A 20,107-nucleotide genomic window follows, 5' to 3' on the forward strand; every position below is an offset into this window, starting at 1 on the left:
AGTAGAATCTACTGGCAGTTTATGAAGGCACTATCGATGTTCTTTACCTTACTTTAACATTACTTCTCTTTCCAAAATTATAAATGTACAGAGAAAACATATTTACAACAGTATACAATATCAAATGTAATATATACGGAGGACAAATCAGGAGACTTTTTTTTGTTGTTGATAAATTTGCATAAATTTCTGGAAATTTTAACATTGTATTCATTAGTTCTGAGAACTTTTAAAACAATATTTGTATTTGTATAAATATAACTTCCTTTCTGTAGACAGAAAGAGACAATTTAACAAGTAGTGAAATTCGTCAACAATGTCTTGGGTATCGCATCAACATTATTCCATCTTTCAGTTTCCACTATAAACTTATGATTACTAGGTCTTTTACACAATACAATTCGTTCATTTTCAGTCAACAATTCTAGATAATTTTCAAAATTACCATTTTATTTATATGTTCTGTAACACACCGACTTGGAGGAATTAAAAATGTCATTACTCCACTTTTGTAAAAAAAACAAAAAAACCTGGTCATTTAATATTTGCTGTGTAATAGAGTTTTACCCATAACGGGTTCCTATGTTCCAAAAACTTGGAATTCAATATATATATATATATTAGTCAACATTCATTAAAAGTACTTTTTATTACTCAAGTAGGGAAATAATTTGTTTTCATTATTAAAAACATGATATAACATATTCTACAAAACAATATTCAATTTACTCTTCTCATGAGCGAAGAGTAGAATCTACTGGCGGTTTATGAAGGTACTATTGATGTTCAGTCATAGATAGATGGATACGTTTTCACTTAAGCAACGTTATATAATAGTTTAAATAGGGTTTTTAATAGGATATAAGTGGACGCAGATATTGCTGCCTCTATATCAACATCAATATAATTTTAAATACAATGTGGTAAACATAAAAAAGTCTACATATAAGATGCTGTATGATGGTACTTCAACTCAAGCTATTTCCAGATTTAATTTATACACGAGGGTAGTTCTACACGTCCTATATTAATGTTTAGTGACAGAAAGATACGTTTTACTTAAAAACAAACTTCATATATTATGTTATGTATACGAGTGTAGTTTCCAATTTACACGTACCTCCCTCAATGTTTGTCCCGGTGCTCCACGAATCGTCAAAAAGGCACAAATCGGAAGTGGAATGATCGGTACCATTGCCAGAAGGAAGCCAATGACTGACGTATATCCGGGGTACTCGTACTCCCCGTATGTTGGGGGTTTGTAGGTGGACAAGGTAAACAGCAGAAGAAACTGTCAATACACCAATGCTATCTCAACTTAACGTCAAATTTGAGGTTTGTAATACACTTTGTTTTTATTTTGTGTTTTTTTGTTTTCGGGATACATGCATACTTAAATACTTCGTTAGTTGTCAGTGTCATTGGATAACGGAACGTTTTCTTCTATAAGAACAGTTTTCTTCTATTTATCTGTCGCTTTTAATATGAGTTTAAAGAAAGAACTAATTAATGAAACAGAAAACCATGAACATATCCTTTCTCTTACCATGAGGACAGCAGGCGTGACAAAGCACCAGCACACTCTCATGAATACAGGCACTCCTCGATTTAACATCAGTTCTATATCACGGGCAAATCTGTCCGCACCTGTTAATGTATAATAGTTTAACAAGTATAAGCTGTCCAAAAAGCTAAGAGAGGGCTACCAACAGCATTATTCATTAGTAAGCAGTTATAGTAAAGTTTGAGATAGATGGGTATGTAGAAGCTCGCGTAGTTATGCTGATAATTTATTTAAAATATATATAATTTGGTGGTCAGTGCGTCCACGAGCGGACAACTTTTAACCTGTTGGTCAGGTGGTACTGTGGAGTTTCTCTCATATACAAGTTGTGAACAATGTTACGTCGCATTACTGCAGGATTATTCCTCAGTTGAAGGACAGGCCTTTTTAAGGCCTGTACAAACCCTGTTACATAATATATACATGTGATTTAGTGTAAATGCCCTAGCAGGGACCCCAATATTCGATGAGAAAAAGATAACATGAAAAGCATGCAACCAATGACAAGTGCTACTTAAAGTATAAGAATTATATCCATGACAGGGAAAACCGGGACCAAATATTTATTTCAAGTATTTTATGTTGTTGTTTCATGTAGGAAATACAAGAACACCATACTAAATGTATAAATGAAATAAAAAAGATATGTGTCAACTACTTGTAATTACAGCTTTTGTGATTTTGCTTTTTGGATCTGTTTTAAATCATAATGCAATGTATATATTTTCCTATAAACTTGCGCTAAAATACATTTTTATTCATGTCATATCAATTCATTAAGGTAGTTGCATTTAAAAACATGAAAGAAACACATTTAAGCACTTAGTCCTGGTTTTTCGTCTGGTTCTGTTATTAGTATGACCCCGAAATGACACACATATGCCAATTCGGAGCTCTCTGATCTTATCAATTTTCGACCATGACCAAACAACGGCGGCGTGGAATAACAGAACAATGTCCAACAATCCTGTAAAAACATGCGGATCTCTCTGACGTTATCCACTTGTGCCTCTACGAATGGTGACATCACAGACAGCAGGTAACCAATCACTGCGTGTAAAGTATGTTAGCGAGCCAAACAAAGTAGACAGACTATTTATATGTGGAAACCCCTCAATATGGCTGGTACAGTGACCAATTTTGATGGTAGCAAACATATTTTATTGCCATGCAAATGGGTTGGGCAGGGTATTTTCTACCTAATTTACTTCAGTGACCTGGTTAAACCTGTGTAAAGTTTCTGTTTCTCTCCTAAAAAGAACAGACATATACATATAGATAACTTTGTCGAATACCTAGAAAAAACTGAAACATGAAATTTGAATACAATCGAGCCTCTTAAAATATCTGGATAAAGCTGCTACTGGTTACTGATAATTTTATAGAAAACAGGAGAAACACGACTCCCAACGCACTGTGTGATAATGATATTAGGACGACTGTATCATGATCAGAGATAGCTGTATTCACGAAGCAAGATTAGATTAAGAAAAGAAAATCAATAGGTATCTTCTATACATTATCAAGGAATAAAAAAAAAAATATGGTAGAGAACGTATAATATATGAAGTATTTCAGATGTAGTAAGATATTGTGTAGATGCTGACTCCGAGGACTGTAGTCTAAACCTATTACTATTCTGATACTGTATCTATTCCGTCTTTGCGTATTGCAGAGTTATCTTCTCTTGTGAGCAGGTATTGAGTGTTACGTCATTTGTTTGTGAGAGTAACGTCATCAACTTTTGAGAAAATAACGTAATTTTCTCACACAAACCGATGACGTAACAATCGATACCTGCTCACAAGAGAAGATAACTCTGCAATACGCAAAGACGGAATACACTGTTGGTTTATCATAGTATGTTATTGATGCTGCCTTGCAGAATTTGATTATAGATATTTACGTTGCTGATAATTTAAGTATAGATGTTCACATATAACCACCTAATTATTTCAGTATAACTGTAAAACACTTCCACTTTCATTAAAGGACTTTGAGATCCTGTTGGATAACCATCTGAAGGCCACTATTTACAATAATTACTGATAATGACTTTTAAAATAACTCTTTTGGGAAAGTTTATATATGTTAACCAGTGACAATATAATATTTTTATACTATGTTTTGTGATATGGACTTAAAGGCTTTAAGTCTGCGTCCATTATTTTTCAATTACATTCAATTAAATTACTTCAGTGTAACAGTTTATATACTCTCGTATACGTATTTTTAAAATTCAACTGTATACACACCTCAACTTAATTATTGAAGCATAGCTGTTTGTATACTCAATTCTAATAATTTCATCATAAGTGTTTACATACCGTAGAACCATCCAATAACAACAGCTTCCAGTAAACCGAACAGGGGCAGCGAGATCGAGGCTACGTACCAATCCACCATTTGGAATATGTATATTCCTCCCTGTCTCAAAAACATGAACATACTAATTTAGAGATATGTCACTGGAATCAAATGTATACTGATTAACGAACGCAAAGCAACAGAAAATATGTACAGCGTTAAATTGTGAAAGGAAGACTTGTCGAGGTCTCCATCAGCAAACTCCAAGACCGTTCCCTACGTTGTATCTAGTTCTATCAGATGACGGTGTGTGAAACCTAGCATTTTGTTTCGAATATTGACCATGTAACCAACGAAATGAAGACTAACTGCTTCTCTAAAGCCTCTTTTCTAATTTAAACAATTTATTCCGTATTATATCAGCATTTTAACTAATATGCTAATGAACATTTTTTGGAAAATGCACGAGTTGTACCCCTTCCTTTGAAGCAGACCTTTTTACAGCAACGGCACGACCATTTGTGTTATAAAAATCAGCTTAAGGAGTAAGTGATATTTAGTTACCTGAGTACAGATCAGGAGGCCAGCTAAACACCACCCACCACACATGATAGCGGTGAAGATCATCCTCTTCCTCCTCAGAGAGGGGAATGTGTCCGTGAAGGCGGTACATACAGCCTCTATGTGGACGAACTAAAAAAGGAAGGGTGCGATTTAGTACTGAACAAACGAAGAAATACCCATCAATATCTTCATAAACAGAGAAGTAAAAAAAATAAGGAAAACCTTGATATGCGAGTAAAATAGATAGATATGAAGCATTATCTTGCGCGCAATTATCAAACACAGACATGTCTATATTTAGCGGTAACATTCAGGACATTTTCCGATAGTTAATAATAGTTGTTCTTTATCGCATATAACCTCTCTCTATTTCAAAAGTTTGCTTTTTTAAATCAAAGTAAAGAAATCAAAGTAAAGAAGAAAACATTTGTGTATTCGGAATGAGTTTCACCAGCTTGGTATCCATAACAAATGCGAAGTTTATTTTGCACCCTTGCTTGACAAAGGACACAGACGGTATCGAAAACTTGTAAAATATGTAATCTGAACTATAACACTTCTGTGTGTTAAATCCGGATCAAAATATTTCGTTGCAATTCCAGTTGACGTGGTATCTACCTGACTGTCTAGTCCGACCGTCAGCAGCATGATGAAGAACAGGGCTGCCCAAAGGTTCGGAATCGGGAGCTGGGCCAGTGCTTCGGGGTAAGCTATGAACCCAAGGCCGGGACCTAGATAAAAAAAAAAAGGATCTTGATATAATATCTTCCTTTTAATAATACTGGATGTGAAGCTGGTTTAAGATAGCACTTTATCTTATATGATGAAGCAATGTAACCAAACCTTTATGAAACTTTTTTGCAATGATGTACCAATACTAGTACATCAATAAAACTTCTTAGGAATACTTCTAAATACATCTACTCAACAGAAATAAATATGTCCACGTTAATGAGTGCAAATAATGTTTATAAAGTACAAAAAAATGTCTACGAGATAAGTTCCTTCCGAGATAATCAACCGAGTTCAAATATAGAATTAACTAAGTCATAATCTTTATCGTTCAGGAAAAATAAAGTTAAAGTTGCTGTGCTTTCAATATAAAAAAAAAAGTCGTTACTCCAACAAAAACTCGTGACCCCTATCAAAATTCGTGACCCCTATCAAAAGTCGTGACCCCTATCAAAAGTCGTTACTCCAACAAACACTCTTGACCCCTATCAAAAGTCCCTTACCCATAACAATATTGATTTAAAAATTCGTAACCCCGAACGAAAAGTCAATACTCGAAATATTTTGTGTAACACATCGTTAACTGTAACGAAAGGTTGCGACCCCTTACAAATGATCACAGTTTAACAGTATTTATTTAAGATATTAGCCTATCGAAACGTTGTTAATCCTAACAAAAGGTGGTGACCCATAGCATAGTTTCTGGCTTGTAGTTATGTACCTGATTTAGCGATTTCAGATATTGGTAGGTTGGCCTTGTTTGCCATGAACCCAAGCACGGAGAAGACGACCAATCCGGCGTATATACTGGTGCCCTCACTCATAAAGGTTAGCACTATGGCATCTCTGTAAATAGACGGTGACATTAACTGGATGATGAGTATCTTGCCATATACATACATTAAGAAATCATCAGAGCGAATCAACACATTATTTCAACAGTGAAACAGATCTGGACAGATATACCAATTCAATTACTAATGTAAATTTGCCCGAATAAATTTCTTTTCTTACTTGGATAAGTTATTTTATTAAAACTCCTAAATGTTTAGTCTTGGTTTATTGAAATACGAGTTAAGTCGCCAAATGTTTGCATTTATTAGAAAGTTGAAATGTCTGCATTTGTAAGAAAGATAAATAATTGGCATCTGTAAGGAATACCGGTAAACTGCTGACGAGTTGCTGGTAATAAAACTCAAGTCTCCTCTAGCCTCTGTTGAGCGGTGATTGTTTTATTCATGATCAATGAGCTTGTTTAAAATAAGCATGCAGACTAATCTAGTTAACTTCAGGAGGAAGACAGCATGGCACACATTTAAAAAGCGCTTGTAATCTAGTGTGACAATAACGGAGGAGCTTTGATCACAAATGTTGTCGAAGATATCTAGTTGTAAACACTGTGAAGTTTCTTTATATCAGGTATTGTTTTTTTAGCTTGTTCATAGAACTACCAGGTACTTAAAATGCTTTACATATTTAATCAACACTGCATTGGTGTTGACAGTAACCACATCAAGTATACCCAGTTCGATATCCAGTACTGTTTCCATAGGGCAATTGGCATCTACGACATAAGACAGATTCTACACAAAAATGATCTATTTAAAATGATTTGTCATCAGGGGATGTAAACAGTTTGTTATTGGTTCTATGTTGTATGTCGAATAAATGCCTTTCTTGACTACGAACAAATATAAAGCATAATGATTTTAGAGGCACACCCATCGGATATAGACAAAACGTACCTGTAGCAATTGTTGTTGAACTTGTTGTAGCTTGCCATAGTAATCATAGGGCCCCATGCAGGACCGAGTGAGTAAAATACCTGCAGCGCGGCCTCTATCCACACCTAGAAAAAGGATCAAACACACATTATACAACTTTCAAATGACTTGCTTTGAAATAAAAATAAATGTTTTTTGTAAAAATCTCGATACTTGCAGTTTTGATTTATGACTCATATCATATTTCCATAGATTTTTCTGTCCTGACTCCGTGTTATCTTTTAAGCATATGAATTGGTGCTCGAGATAGGATAATGCCGCAAAATTCAAATTACAACCAGAAATGTACATCAATTCGTTAAGTATGAGGTTGTTTTCTTGTTTATAATTTTCAAATTCAATTTTACTTAACAAAGCCCTTAACTTCTAGATTAAAAAAAATCATTGAGTAAATATCGCATGTAAGCACACTGTCTTAATATTGAGTCAGGACGTTACAATGCCGTCCCAAGAGGCCAAAGAATATGTACTGTCTGTAACAAAAATGGACTTTGTCCAGCTTATTCTGAGTTAAGAAATACATATTTGAAACAATATTATTATCGACATCCTAGTGTCTATAAATTGATTGAATTATTTTCATGTAAAAATGTCAAAACTTTAAGTAAACTTGGTAAATATTTATTGCATGCAACGGCCAAAAGAAAAGCCCTTGTGGGTCAGTAAAATTCTATATGTTAAATGTGAACCATGAATTATCCTCCGCCATCTTGTATATTGTACTTTACTATGAACCATGTGTGATGTAACTGTATAACCTATATGCTGTATTGCATTTGGTAAATAAAAAACCACTAGGTTAGAACTAAACTATTTCTTTGTTTGGTAAAGCTGCCCATCAGATTTCGTTATTTGCTCAACGCCTTACTGCCATTGAAACTCTTTGTGCATTTCAATGAATAATTCATCTGTTCGTTTTCAGTCTGGGGTTTATAGTTTGTCTGTCACTTTTACAAACATCTGTAGTAACTTTACGTTTAACATAAGACAAGCTGTGTAAATTATTTCCATGTGTAGTGTCTCAAAGAAGTGCAAAAAAACTTCTGTACTGATTCCGAGACATGTCGGAAATAAAGTTAATGACAATGCTGACAGAACAGCTAAATATAATCTCCAACCCACTTATATAAAACTGCCACATACAGATTTGAATCCCATTATTCGATCTGCCATTCAAAACGAATACCAGCAACGATGGTCTCTCGAAACCAACAATAAACTAATAAAAGTGCAACCAAAACTTAAAACCTGTCTGCCTAGAGGGAATGGTCGCAGATGAGAAGCTCCATACTGGTCAGACTTATCTAACTTATTTGTATCTTCTGAAGCGGGAAGATCCACATATATGACAAACATGTGACTCCTGATTTAAAGTGGAGCATTTAAAATAGAATGTTAAGATTTTAAATACGTTCGTGAAAAACACTTCCCGGATATGAAAACCTTTTTATGTATGTCAAGTTACAGAAATTGTTGAACTATGTAAATTACATTGATCTATTCTAGAGGTGTGAATACTATAACAGGCATGCCCCATTCTAACGGTAAATATACATCTCATCTTTTCATTTTATCTATTCATTAAATTTCGGTATTTTGTCCATTGCCCACTTTGATATCCTACTAATGTAGTTTAGATGTATTATTTTTGTTCGGTAAGGTCATCGCCCTATTTAACAAGAATATTCTGCCTTATAATGTTAAACATACAAACGAACTATGTGGATTACATCTTTCTTTTACTAGCGGTTGGTCTTCCAATTCACGATAACTCATAAAATTGATTAAAACTCGAGCAAGCTCAACGTTTCACCTGCATATCAGCTAGTCTTGTAAAGTCCGGAGTTAAGTAAAACAGGACACCGTCGGCTGAACCTGGCAGAGTCAGTCCCCTGACAAGGATGACGGTCAGCAGTATGTACGGTAGAGTAGCGGTCACATATACCACCTGGACAACATAATCATATAATAATACAGTAACACAGTTCCTCTGGACAACATAATCCAAACTAGTCAACATAACATCATACGAGCGTAGCCTTCGTGTCCATATGTACAACACAGTCACATCAGGTCAGCATGACGTCATAAAGATTGTACATTTAGGGATGAACGTAAAACACGATATAGTGAATTACAGTGTACCATATAACTGTTTCGTCCTCATCAAAGATGCTAAGGACATAAAGGTGAAAATCCATATTGAACTTAAAACTACTACTGAAATAGAAGGGGAGGAACATACAACTCCTTCATCATGAATTTCAAAAATAAGAGGAGTACTGGTTAATAATGATTGTAATATGCACATTATGAACCAGCCAACTAGTCAGAAGAGATTACTGTGGCCATACTTACAACAGTTATGATACAAGTCTGATCTTTATCTTTATCTCTCTTGTTGGCTTGGATGTTAGCGTGCAACGGGAAGGGGCTTAATAAGGGAGGAAACTGAATAATCCGGGAAAACTCACTTAGTGGGGCAGGTGATCCCATGCCCTTTCACGTCCGATCGGGAAATCGAACCCTTGTCGTCTTGGTGAAACGCGAGTACGCTATCCACTGCGTCACCCACCAACCGAGTTGTGGCCATGTATAAGTCAGTTGTACAAACAGAACAGGCTGAACATGTTTGTAGTCAAAACGAGGATAATAATTAATCAGCGATTCTGGTACGATTTATAGGAATATAGCTTTGATCATAACACAATTCGTTATTTAAATTGGCGCTTTTCTTAATTTCGGAAAACACATTGATACTTGAACATCCTCCGATCATAATTAGATTTGGAATCAACAGCCAGCCCTAGCCAATAAAAGGTATTGATGAAGTCACGATCAGCAAGTCCGAGTCTCATAATTCTCAAAGTTTATATACAATGTTGTAACAATGCGGAGCAATGACGGATATGTAGGTCGAGGTATCTTCTCTACGGGAGGATTTAACGGTCAGAAGGGAGGCTTGCTGAGGCTCTGATCATCACAAAAACGTCCAGGTATCATCTGTATATTGATTAAACCTTTTTTCCGATATAAAGATGATATATATATAATAAAGGAATGCGGTATATGACAGAGTCGCTGCTGTGATCTAAAAGGAACGTGATCTGATTATGGAATATGATGTTATTTAACGGATTTCATTGTGATGTCCCACATTATGGCCTAGCCGATAGAGGATAGAGGTAGCCCATACCAGGTATTGACTAGGTATAACAACTCTGTACATGTGGTGCACGGGAAACAATTTAATACTTGACACTACGCAATCGCAAGAGTGTACTCAACTATAACATTTGGAATTGACGGTAACAGAGGAAAGGACATATTATAGCCGAAAAAAATCCGGCAGGACCGATGAGAGACCGCATAGCATTATAATAATGTCTTACATCTGGCAGGCCTATCCCGTGATCCCTATTGCTGTATAAAGTTCAAAACCCCTTGCCCCTCGGACTTGACTGTCGATAACTCATTGATCCATTACAATCACGTTCTGTTCCTTTAAAAACCCTTATGGGACAGTAATAATTACACAGGGTTCACTAAACATCGAGATTTGAATTAAAGCTAAAACTTTACTCTTTCGTTTTCGGCTAAGGGTCGTCGATACCGTTCGTTGTTTAGTTTGTTACTGCCCCTACGGAACCAATGTTATGATGCAAGATTAACAGCCTTCCGGCGTCGCTTCCCTCAATCCTACTGACCTCTACTTTCCCATACGGATTCACTAACATACCAAACAAGCATTGCTAATAGATATATTTTATTACAGTGAAGATAAGTCACAAAACAACCAATACATTCTGTTAATAGCACTTCCTGTAAACTTGGGTATATATTTGGGTTTTCCAGGTTGGAAGCTCGTGATGTTAGATGCTGAAATGAAGTCAGGATTGGAGAGTATTGTGAAGGTAACGCTGTACCATGGAAGAAAGAGATTTGTGAAATTGTGACCATGCATCTTCCATATATTTCATGTTATTTACTAGTTCGTCTTTTTTTTATATAAAATTGTTTCGTTACTTTTTGCTATTTTAGTCAACACGCATGTACTACGCGATTCAAATAACTTGTTTTTTGGCAAGTAAAAAAAATAACAAAATGCGTGCGAGATGTTTCGTACATGAATGAATTGCTCAGCTAAAAAGACGATAACGTATTGCCCCCTTTTTTCTATGTGTTTTATTAAAATTTAGTAAATACACAACCGTAAAGAATGTGTAAAGTATTAAATAACTGGGGTCTATTATCTTTTATGTATAATACATGATCACAATGTACATAGTGGGTACCTTTCCTAAAGACTTTACACCTTTAATCAGGCATAGGTAGACGAGAATCCAAGCGGCGATGAAACACACTGCCAAGTGCCATGGAACCCGACCGATGACGTCCAGACCAGATGACATACTTAACACTTTATACCTTCAAAAGCACACATTCTAGTATTTAATAAATACATTGATCCTGTCAATGGTATTATTTACCCTTATAAATGTGAAATTCTCCACCATTTAACAAAAGGATGAAAAAGCCTGGAATACACGTCGGTCTTGCTTACTCAATAAATAAAACATGTTTAATTTTCCCCTGTCGTAGAAAGATGAATGGAAGACACAAAAATATGGTTGTAGAAGTTATATATTAGAATCGCGCTACTCAATATCCAGAGACACATATTTTTACTCACATAGAAATACGTATGTACCAGCTTGATTAAATGGATAGCAAGCTTCTTTTTATTATGTTTTGAAAATAAAAGATATCTACTTACTGCCAAAATTCCTCTTCTGACGTAAGTCCATTGATAGCATTTGTCACTGAAGCGTGGTAACTGTTGGTACTATTTTGAAGAATCCCATTCACACCAGTGATATTGGAGCTGTTCCTTCCCGTGATATTACTACCACGAGCACCGCACGTGTCGGTGTTCCAGTCATTGGAACAGGTGCTCCAAGGGAGAGGGCTAATGAAGCTGTTACCGATATAGAATAGTGTCCAGGCTATGATGACGTTGTAGTACAAACCTATTATTCCTATAGCTATCACCATCCCTACTCCAACACCTACGTGATAAAATAAATCGTCATATAAAGCATTCCAGTTCCTACCCCTTTAGGACATAATAAATCATTCGTACTGTCTATAGAACAACATAAACCGTCAAATCAATACACATTAATTCATACTACACACAACTGTTACCATCCCATCAAACTTATAAATGCTTAATCAAACAAAGAAAGCAAGCATCATATCAAACTCGTATACATTTCATTCATTCCAATCGTTCTATTATATTATTTCGTTTTTGCGTATTGCATAGTTATCTTCTCTTGGGAGCAGGTATTGATTGTTACGTCATTGGTTTGTGTGAGAAAATTACGTCGTTTTCTCAAAAAATGATGACGTTACTCTCACCAACAAGTGACGTAACAATCAATACCTGCTCCCAAGAGAAGATAACTCTGCAATACGCAAAGACGGAATACTCATACTATGTGTAGACCCGCTTGATGATTATACCTTGTCTGACTATATATCAAATATTAAAACAACATATTTTGATTGGATGGCCTTACAACACATATGCACTCATTTAAATGTTTGTGTCAAACGACCTTCGGGCGTGGTGGCGCTTTATGTTAATTGCCTCTAAAAATCAAAGCATATGCCTTTTACATTAAAAGACTGAGTAAACCTCCCAATTATGACTGGAACCGTATTCTGTTTTACGTTTAAAGATTGGGAAAACCTCCCAAGCATGACTGGCACCCTATCTTTTTACCTTTAAAGATTGGGCAAACCTCCCAAGCATGACTGGCACTCCTTCCAGTAAATTGTCCAAGGCAGAGTTCCAAGAAATACAACGGCAGTCCGCATAAAACCAGGAAAATAAAGAACGGGATCAGAAATGCTCCTGAAACAGTGATAAACGTTGAACACGGTATAGAGTAGTGAAACCACAACGAATAAGATATCCTGTTATCAAATATCTAAAAGCTTATCGTAGTCATTTCTAGCTTTATATTTTTGAATTAAGGTTTAATCGGGCGGATCGGTGAAGATAGCTACAACTTGTACCTGTATCGTCAATGGACAAGGATACATGAATCCGATTGTCAACACTCCAATACAAAACGTACCTGATCGTCAGCACTCAAAGACAAAACGTACCTGATCGTCAGCACTCAAAGATAAAATGTATCTGATCGTCAGCACTTTAAGACAAAATGTACCTGATCGTCAACAATCAAAGACATTTTTTTCTGATTGTCAGCTCGTTAGGACAAAATGTGTCTGATCGTCAGTAGACAAGAAAGAATGTACCTGATTTTCAACATACAAGGACAAAATGTACTTGATCGTCGGCACACAAGGACAATATGTACCTTATCGTCAACTTACAAGGACAAAGTGATTGTCAGCTATAAAGGACAAAATGTATCTGATTGTCAGCACTAAAGGACCATATGTATCTGATCGTCGGGGCACAAGATAGAATATACCTGATTGTCAATACACAAGGACAAAATGTGCCTGATTGTCATTACACAAGGACAAAATGTACCTGCACGTCTGCACAAAAGGACAATATGAAGCTCAAAACTACGAACTCAAAATCGATACAAAATTCAACGATAGGACCTAAAGAGATACAACCCTCAAAACAGAGGATAGCATTAATCCTTACAAAGTATAAGTGTTCCTGGACTTGAAGTCGCTCCCGTCATGATGTTTCTCGCCAATTTAGGGAAGAATTAAGGTCACCAATAACTTGTGACATTAGATAAAAATAGGTAGAAACCATGTCTAAATGAGAACCGTCTTGTGTCTTTAACGTAGATACAAACCTTCCCTCAGGTACAACTCCTAGCTGAGTTGTTAATCGAGGCCACGGAATTAGAAACTACTGAGACTTGTACACCCAACAGATATGCAATGCTGACATGTTACAACTGATAAAAGGAAAGTTAACTATCGTGAAATCCAAGTCGTCGTGATTGTGATAGAGTGTGGCATTCGTGGCAAATAAGTAAATACCAAGTTACCTCAACAGGGTATATAATTATTTGTTTATCGTTCATAAATATGTGAAATGTCATGTTGTAACAAAAATCATGTACATATGCAGGGATTTAATATTCAGAAAAGACTTCTTAGGTTTAGAAATGATCATTTGCATGTTTGTGCTCGGTTGTATCATTTAAATTAATAAACAATTTATGATAGTTTTAGAATCCTAAATAGGGCTCATATTTAGGATTTATTTGATGTACCTGAACTAGAAAAGTAATTTTAAATAAGTATTCCTCAGGTACCCATTCACAATGCTTTCATGGCCATGGTGTTTGGGCAGACCCCTACGACTATAGCTTCCACACTACCTTAGACAAATTGGCAATATATCAAATGAGGAGTAACGTTTAATATAAGAGGAATGCTTAAACAGAATTGTTATCAGTCCGTTAAATAACAAACGTTGATATTAAAAAAATTAAGCTTGAAAAATAGGATCTGATACAAGACCGATAGCCCAAAAGTGTTTGTTATGAAGGAAGCTTTCTAAGTGAACTTTATATCGCCGTACAAATGGAATGGTACAACAATAACAACCAGTTTCTATAGAAATCACTTGCACAGACACGAAATAAATTTTGTCCTCTATAATACTCCATCTCGTATTTTAAAAAGACCATGATACAGTAGAACGTGCCTAAACCGGATGTCACCGGGACCAAACTATTTGTCCAGTTTTTGAAAATACAAAAATGGAGTGGTTTGCATACGATCTGTATACAAGTGCTTCAACATAAACAACAGAGAAATGAATCAATCGCAACGTTTAATTATTAACAAAATATACAGTAAAANGAAATGAATCAATCGCAACGTTTAATTATTAACAAAATATACAGTATATAATATAAATGAAGGGCGACCCAACATTGGATAGTGCTAATTTGTTTAGAATGTGTTTGCTTTAGATTGTAGCCGGCCGAGAGAAAAGTGATGACCGGAATTAACAGGTTGTTTTAACATGGATTACTATGCCAACTTTTGTGAAACAACGCCGGTTTTCGGGTGGATCAGGGTCCGGTTTATACAGGGTTTAACTACTATGAGTATATAGGGGATATGCCGGAACCACAAACCACAGCCGGTTTAGACAGGGATCCGGATTAGATAGGGGCAGATTTTGACATGTTATATTGTATATGCAGGTAACTACTCGGTTGATATAATGACAAAACAGGCTTTTATAGTAATTGCATACTAAAGGCGAGAAAATGGAATACAGTGAAATACAATGATCTGGGCCGTTTTCGTTTAAACGGTCAAACCGGTCAGACCACAGTTGTTCGTTTATTAAATAAGGTCGGACCTGGTAATCTGATGCTGCTTTCGGGCGAGCCTTGACAAAGCCTTGCAAGGCCTGCATAAACATTTGCAGGTCCGCCACGATTTATACTCGAAATTGTTACATTTATAAACGGTCAAACCTGTTGTTCCGCATAAACGAACAGGCCCCTTGTGAAAGTCAAGGTCTATCTTTGATATGACTTGGAGCATGAAGAAGTAGGATTGCCAACATTGCCAAACCAACAATACACGTCACATTTACATAGTAGTATGTATACCAACAATACACGTCACGTAGGCAGTTTACATACATGTAGTAGTATCTATACCAACAATACACGTCACGTAGACAGTTTACATAGTAGTATTTATACCATCAATACACGTCACGTAGACAGTTTACACAGTAGTATTTATACCAATAATACACATCACGTAGACAGTTTACACAGTAGTATTTATACCAACAATACACGTCACGTAGACAATTTACACAGTAGTATCTATACTACTGTGTAAACTGTCTACGTGATGTGCATTATTGGTATAAATACTACTGTGTAAACTGCCTACCTGACGTGTATTGTTGGTATAGATACATACATGTAGTAGTATCTATACCAACAATACACTTCACGTAGACAGTTTACAGATCAGTATCTATACCAACAATACACGTCACGTAGGCTGTTTACACAGTAGTATCTATACCAACAGTACACGTCACGAAGACAGTTTACACAGTATTATTTATACCAACAATACACGTCACATAGACAGTTTACACAGTAGTATCTATACCAACAATACACGTCACGAAGACAGTTTACACAGTAGTATTTATACCAACAATACACGTCACAGAGACAGTTTACACAGTAGTATCTATACCAACAATACACGTCACGTAGACAGTTTACATGTAGTATTTATACCAACAATACACGTCACAGAGACAGTTTACATAGTAGTATCTATACAAACAATACACGTCACGTAGACAGTTTACACCGTAGTATTTATACCAACAATACACGTCACAGAGACAGTTTACATAGTAGTATCTATACAAACAATACACGTCACGTAGACAGTGTACACAGTAGTATTATACCAACAATACACGTCACGTAGACAATTTACACAGTAGTATCTATATCAACAATACACGTCACGTAGACAGTGTACACAGTAGTATTATACCAACAATACACGTCACGTAGACAGTTTACACAGTAGTATCTAAACCAACAATACACGTCACGTAGACAGTTTACACAGTAGTATTTATACCAACAATACACGTCACGTAGACAGTTTACATAGTAGTATTTATACCAACAATACACATCACGTAGACAGTTTAAACAGTAGTATCTATACCAACAATACACGTCACGTAGACAGTTTACACAGTAGTATCTATACCAACAATACACGTAACGTAGACAGTTTACACAGTAGTATCTAAACTAACAATACACGTCACGTAGAAAGTTTACATAGTAGTATTTATACCAACAATACACCTCACGTAGACAGTTTACATAGTAGTATTTATACCAAAAATACACGTCACGTAGACAGTTTACATAGTAGTATCTAAACCAACAATACACGTCACGTAGACAGTGTACACAGTAGTATTTATACAAACAATACACGTCACGTAGACAGTTTACTCAGTAGTATCTAAACCAACAATACACGTCACGTAGACAGTTCACACAGTAGTATCTATACCAACAATACCCGTCACGTAGACAGTTTACACAGTAGTATCTAAACTAACAATACACGTCACGTAGAAAGTTTACATAGTAGTATTTATACCAACAATACACGTAACGTAGACAGTTTACACAGTAGTATCTAAACAAACAATACACGTCACGTAGAAAGTTTACATAGTAGTATTTATACTAACAATACACGTCACGTAGACAGTTTAACCAGTAGTATCTATACCAACAATATACGTCACGTAGGAAGTTTACACAGTAGTATTTATACCAACAATACACGTCACGTAGACAGTTTACATAGTAGTATTTATACCAACAATACACGTCACATTTACACAATAGTATTTATACCAACAATACACGTCACTTAGACAGTTTACACCGTAGTATTTATACCAACAATACACGTCACATTTACACAGTAGTATTTATACCAACAATACACGTCACATTTACACAGTAGTATTTATACCGACAATACACGTCACGTAGACAGTTTAACCAGTAGTATCTATACCAACAATATACGTCACGTAGGAAGATTCCCCAGTAGTATTTATACCAACAATACACTTCACGTAGACAATTTACACAGTAGTATGTATACCAACAATGCACGTCACGTAGGCAGTTTACATAGAACATGTATTATCTATACCAACAATACACGTCACGTCGAAAGTTTACATATCAGTATCTATACAAACAATACACGTCACGTAGGCAGTTTACACAGTAGTAGCTATACCAACAATACACGTCATGTAGGCAGTTTACACAGTAGTATCTATACCAACAATACACTTCACGTCGACAGTTTACATAGTAGTATTTATACCGACAATACACGTCACTTAGACAGTTTACATAGTAGTATTTATACCAACAATAAACGTCACGTAGACAGTTTACATAGTAGAATTTATACCAACAGTACACGTCACTTAGACAGTTTACACCATAGTATTTATACCAACAATACACGTCACGCAGACAGTTTACACAGTAGTATCTATACCAACAATACCCGTCACGTAGGCAGTTTACACAGTAGTAGCTATACCAACAATACACGTCATGTAGACAGTTTACATAGTAGTATCTATACCAACAATACACTTCACGTCGACAGTTTACATAGTAGTATTTATACAAACGATACACGTCACTTAGACAGTTTACATAGTAGTATCTATACCAAAAATACACGTCACGTAGACAGTTTACACAGTAGTATTCATACCAAGAATACCCGTCACATAGACAGTTTACACAGTAGTATCTAAACCAACAGTACACGTCACGTAGAAAGTTTACATAGTAGTATTTATACCAGTTTACATAGTAGTATTTATACCAACAATAAACGTCACGTAGGCAGTTTACATAGTAGTATTTATACAAACGATACACGTCACTTAGACAGTTTACACCGTAGTATTTATACCAACAATACACGTCCCGTAGACAGGTTACATAGTAGTATTTATACCAACAATAAACGTCACGTAGGCAGTTTACATAGTAGTATTTATACAAACAATACACGTCACGTAGGCAGTTTACATAGAACATGTATTATCTATACCAACAATACACGTCACGCAGACAGTTTACACATTAGTATCTATACCAACAATACACGTTATGCAGACAGTTTAAACAGTAGTATTTATACCAACAATACACGTCCCGTAGACAGGTTACATAGTAGTATTTATACCAACAATAAACGTCACTTAGACAGTTTACACAGTAGTATCTATACCATCAATACACGTCACGTAGAAAGTTTACATAGTAGTATTTATACCAACAATACGCGTCACTTAGACAGTTTACACAGTAGTATCTATACCAACAATACCCGTCACGTAGGCAGTTTACACAGTAGTAGCTATACCAACAATACACGTCATGTAGGCAGTTTACATAGTAGTATTTATACAAACGATACACGTCACTTAGACAGTTTACATAGTAGTATTTACACCAACAATACACGTCACGTAGACAATTTACACAGTAGGATGTATACCAACAATACACGTCACGAAGACAGTTTACACAGTATTATTTATACCAACAATACACGTCACGCAGACAGTTTACACAGTAGTATCTATACCAACAATACACGTCATGTAGGCAGTTTACATAGTAGTATTCATACCAACAATACACGTCACGTAGACAATTTACACAGTAGGATGTATACCAACAATACACGTCACGTAGACAATTTACACAGTAGTATGTATACCAACAATGCACGTCACGTAGGCAGTTTACATAGAACATGTATTATCTATACCAACAATACACGTCACGTCGAAAGTTTACATATCAGTATCTATACCAACAATACACGTCATGTAGGCAGTTTACACAGTAGTATCTATACCAACAATACCCGTCACTTAGACAGTTTACACAGTAGTATCTAAACCAACAGTACACGTCACGTAGAAAGTTTACATAGTAGTATTTATACCAGTTTACATAGTAGTATTTATACCGACAATACACGTCACGTAGACAGTTTACACATAAGTATCTATACCAACAATACACGTCGCGTAGACAGTTTACATAGTAGTATTTACACCAACAATACACGTCACGTAGACAATTTACACAGTAGTATGTATACCAACAATGCACGTCACGTAGGCAGTTTACATAGAACATGTATTATCTATACCAACAATACACGTCACGCAGACAGTTTACACAGTAGTATCTATCCCAACAATACACGTCACGTAGACAGCTTACATAGTAGTATTTATACCAACAATACACGACACATTTACACAGTAGTATTTATACCGACAATACACGTCACTTAGACAGTTTACACAATAGTATCTATACCAACAATACACGTCTCGTAGACAGTTTACATAGTAGTATCTATACCAAAAATACACGTCACGTAGACAGTTTACACATAAGTATCTATACCAACAATACACGTCGCGTAGACAGTTTACATAGTAGTATTTATACCAGTTTACATAGTAGTATTTATACCGACAATA

General features: G+C 35.7%; 1 protein-coding gene across 2 annotated transcripts in view; it reads right to left on the reverse strand.

The window, feature by feature from the left end:
* The window catches only part of LOC110461035 (sodium- and chloride-dependent glycine transporter 2-like), a 43,012-nt gene that overhangs the window by 1,989 nt on the left and 20,916 nt on the right, over positions 1 to 20,107 (reverse strand). For both annotated transcript variants that reach the window (XM_021514307.1, XM_021514306.1), the window contains 11 exons: positions 12,743 to 12,874; positions 11,729 to 12,020; positions 11,247 to 11,379; positions 8,765 to 8,899; positions 6,913 to 7,016; positions 5,889 to 6,013; positions 5,054 to 5,166; positions 4,436 to 4,564; positions 3,892 to 3,991; positions 1,547 to 1,647; positions 1,121 to 1,291 (listed from right to left, as the gene is read on the reverse strand). In XM_021514307.1, coding sequence (XP_021369982.1) covers positions 1,121 to 1,291; positions 1,547 to 1,647; positions 3,892 to 3,991; positions 4,436 to 4,564; positions 5,054 to 5,166; positions 5,889 to 6,013; positions 6,913 to 7,016; positions 8,765 to 8,899; positions 11,247 to 11,379; positions 11,729 to 12,006 — 1,389 coding nt within the window. In that variant the 5' untranslated portion in view covers positions 12,007 to 12,020; positions 12,743 to 12,874. The remainder of the gene's footprint in view (positions 1 to 1,120; positions 1,292 to 1,546; positions 1,648 to 3,891; positions 3,992 to 4,435; positions 4,565 to 5,053; positions 5,167 to 5,888; positions 6,014 to 6,912; positions 7,017 to 8,764; positions 8,900 to 11,246; positions 11,380 to 11,728; positions 12,021 to 12,742; positions 12,875 to 20,107) is intronic.

The sequence above is a fragment of the Mizuhopecten yessoensis genome, unplaced genomic scaffold (genome assembly GCF_002113885.1).
Source record: "Mizuhopecten yessoensis strain PY_sf001 unplaced genomic scaffold, ASM211388v2 scaffold10545, whole genome shotgun sequence".
Taxonomy (NCBI): domain Eukaryota; kingdom Metazoa; phylum Mollusca; class Bivalvia; order Pectinida; family Pectinidae; genus Mizuhopecten; species Mizuhopecten yessoensis.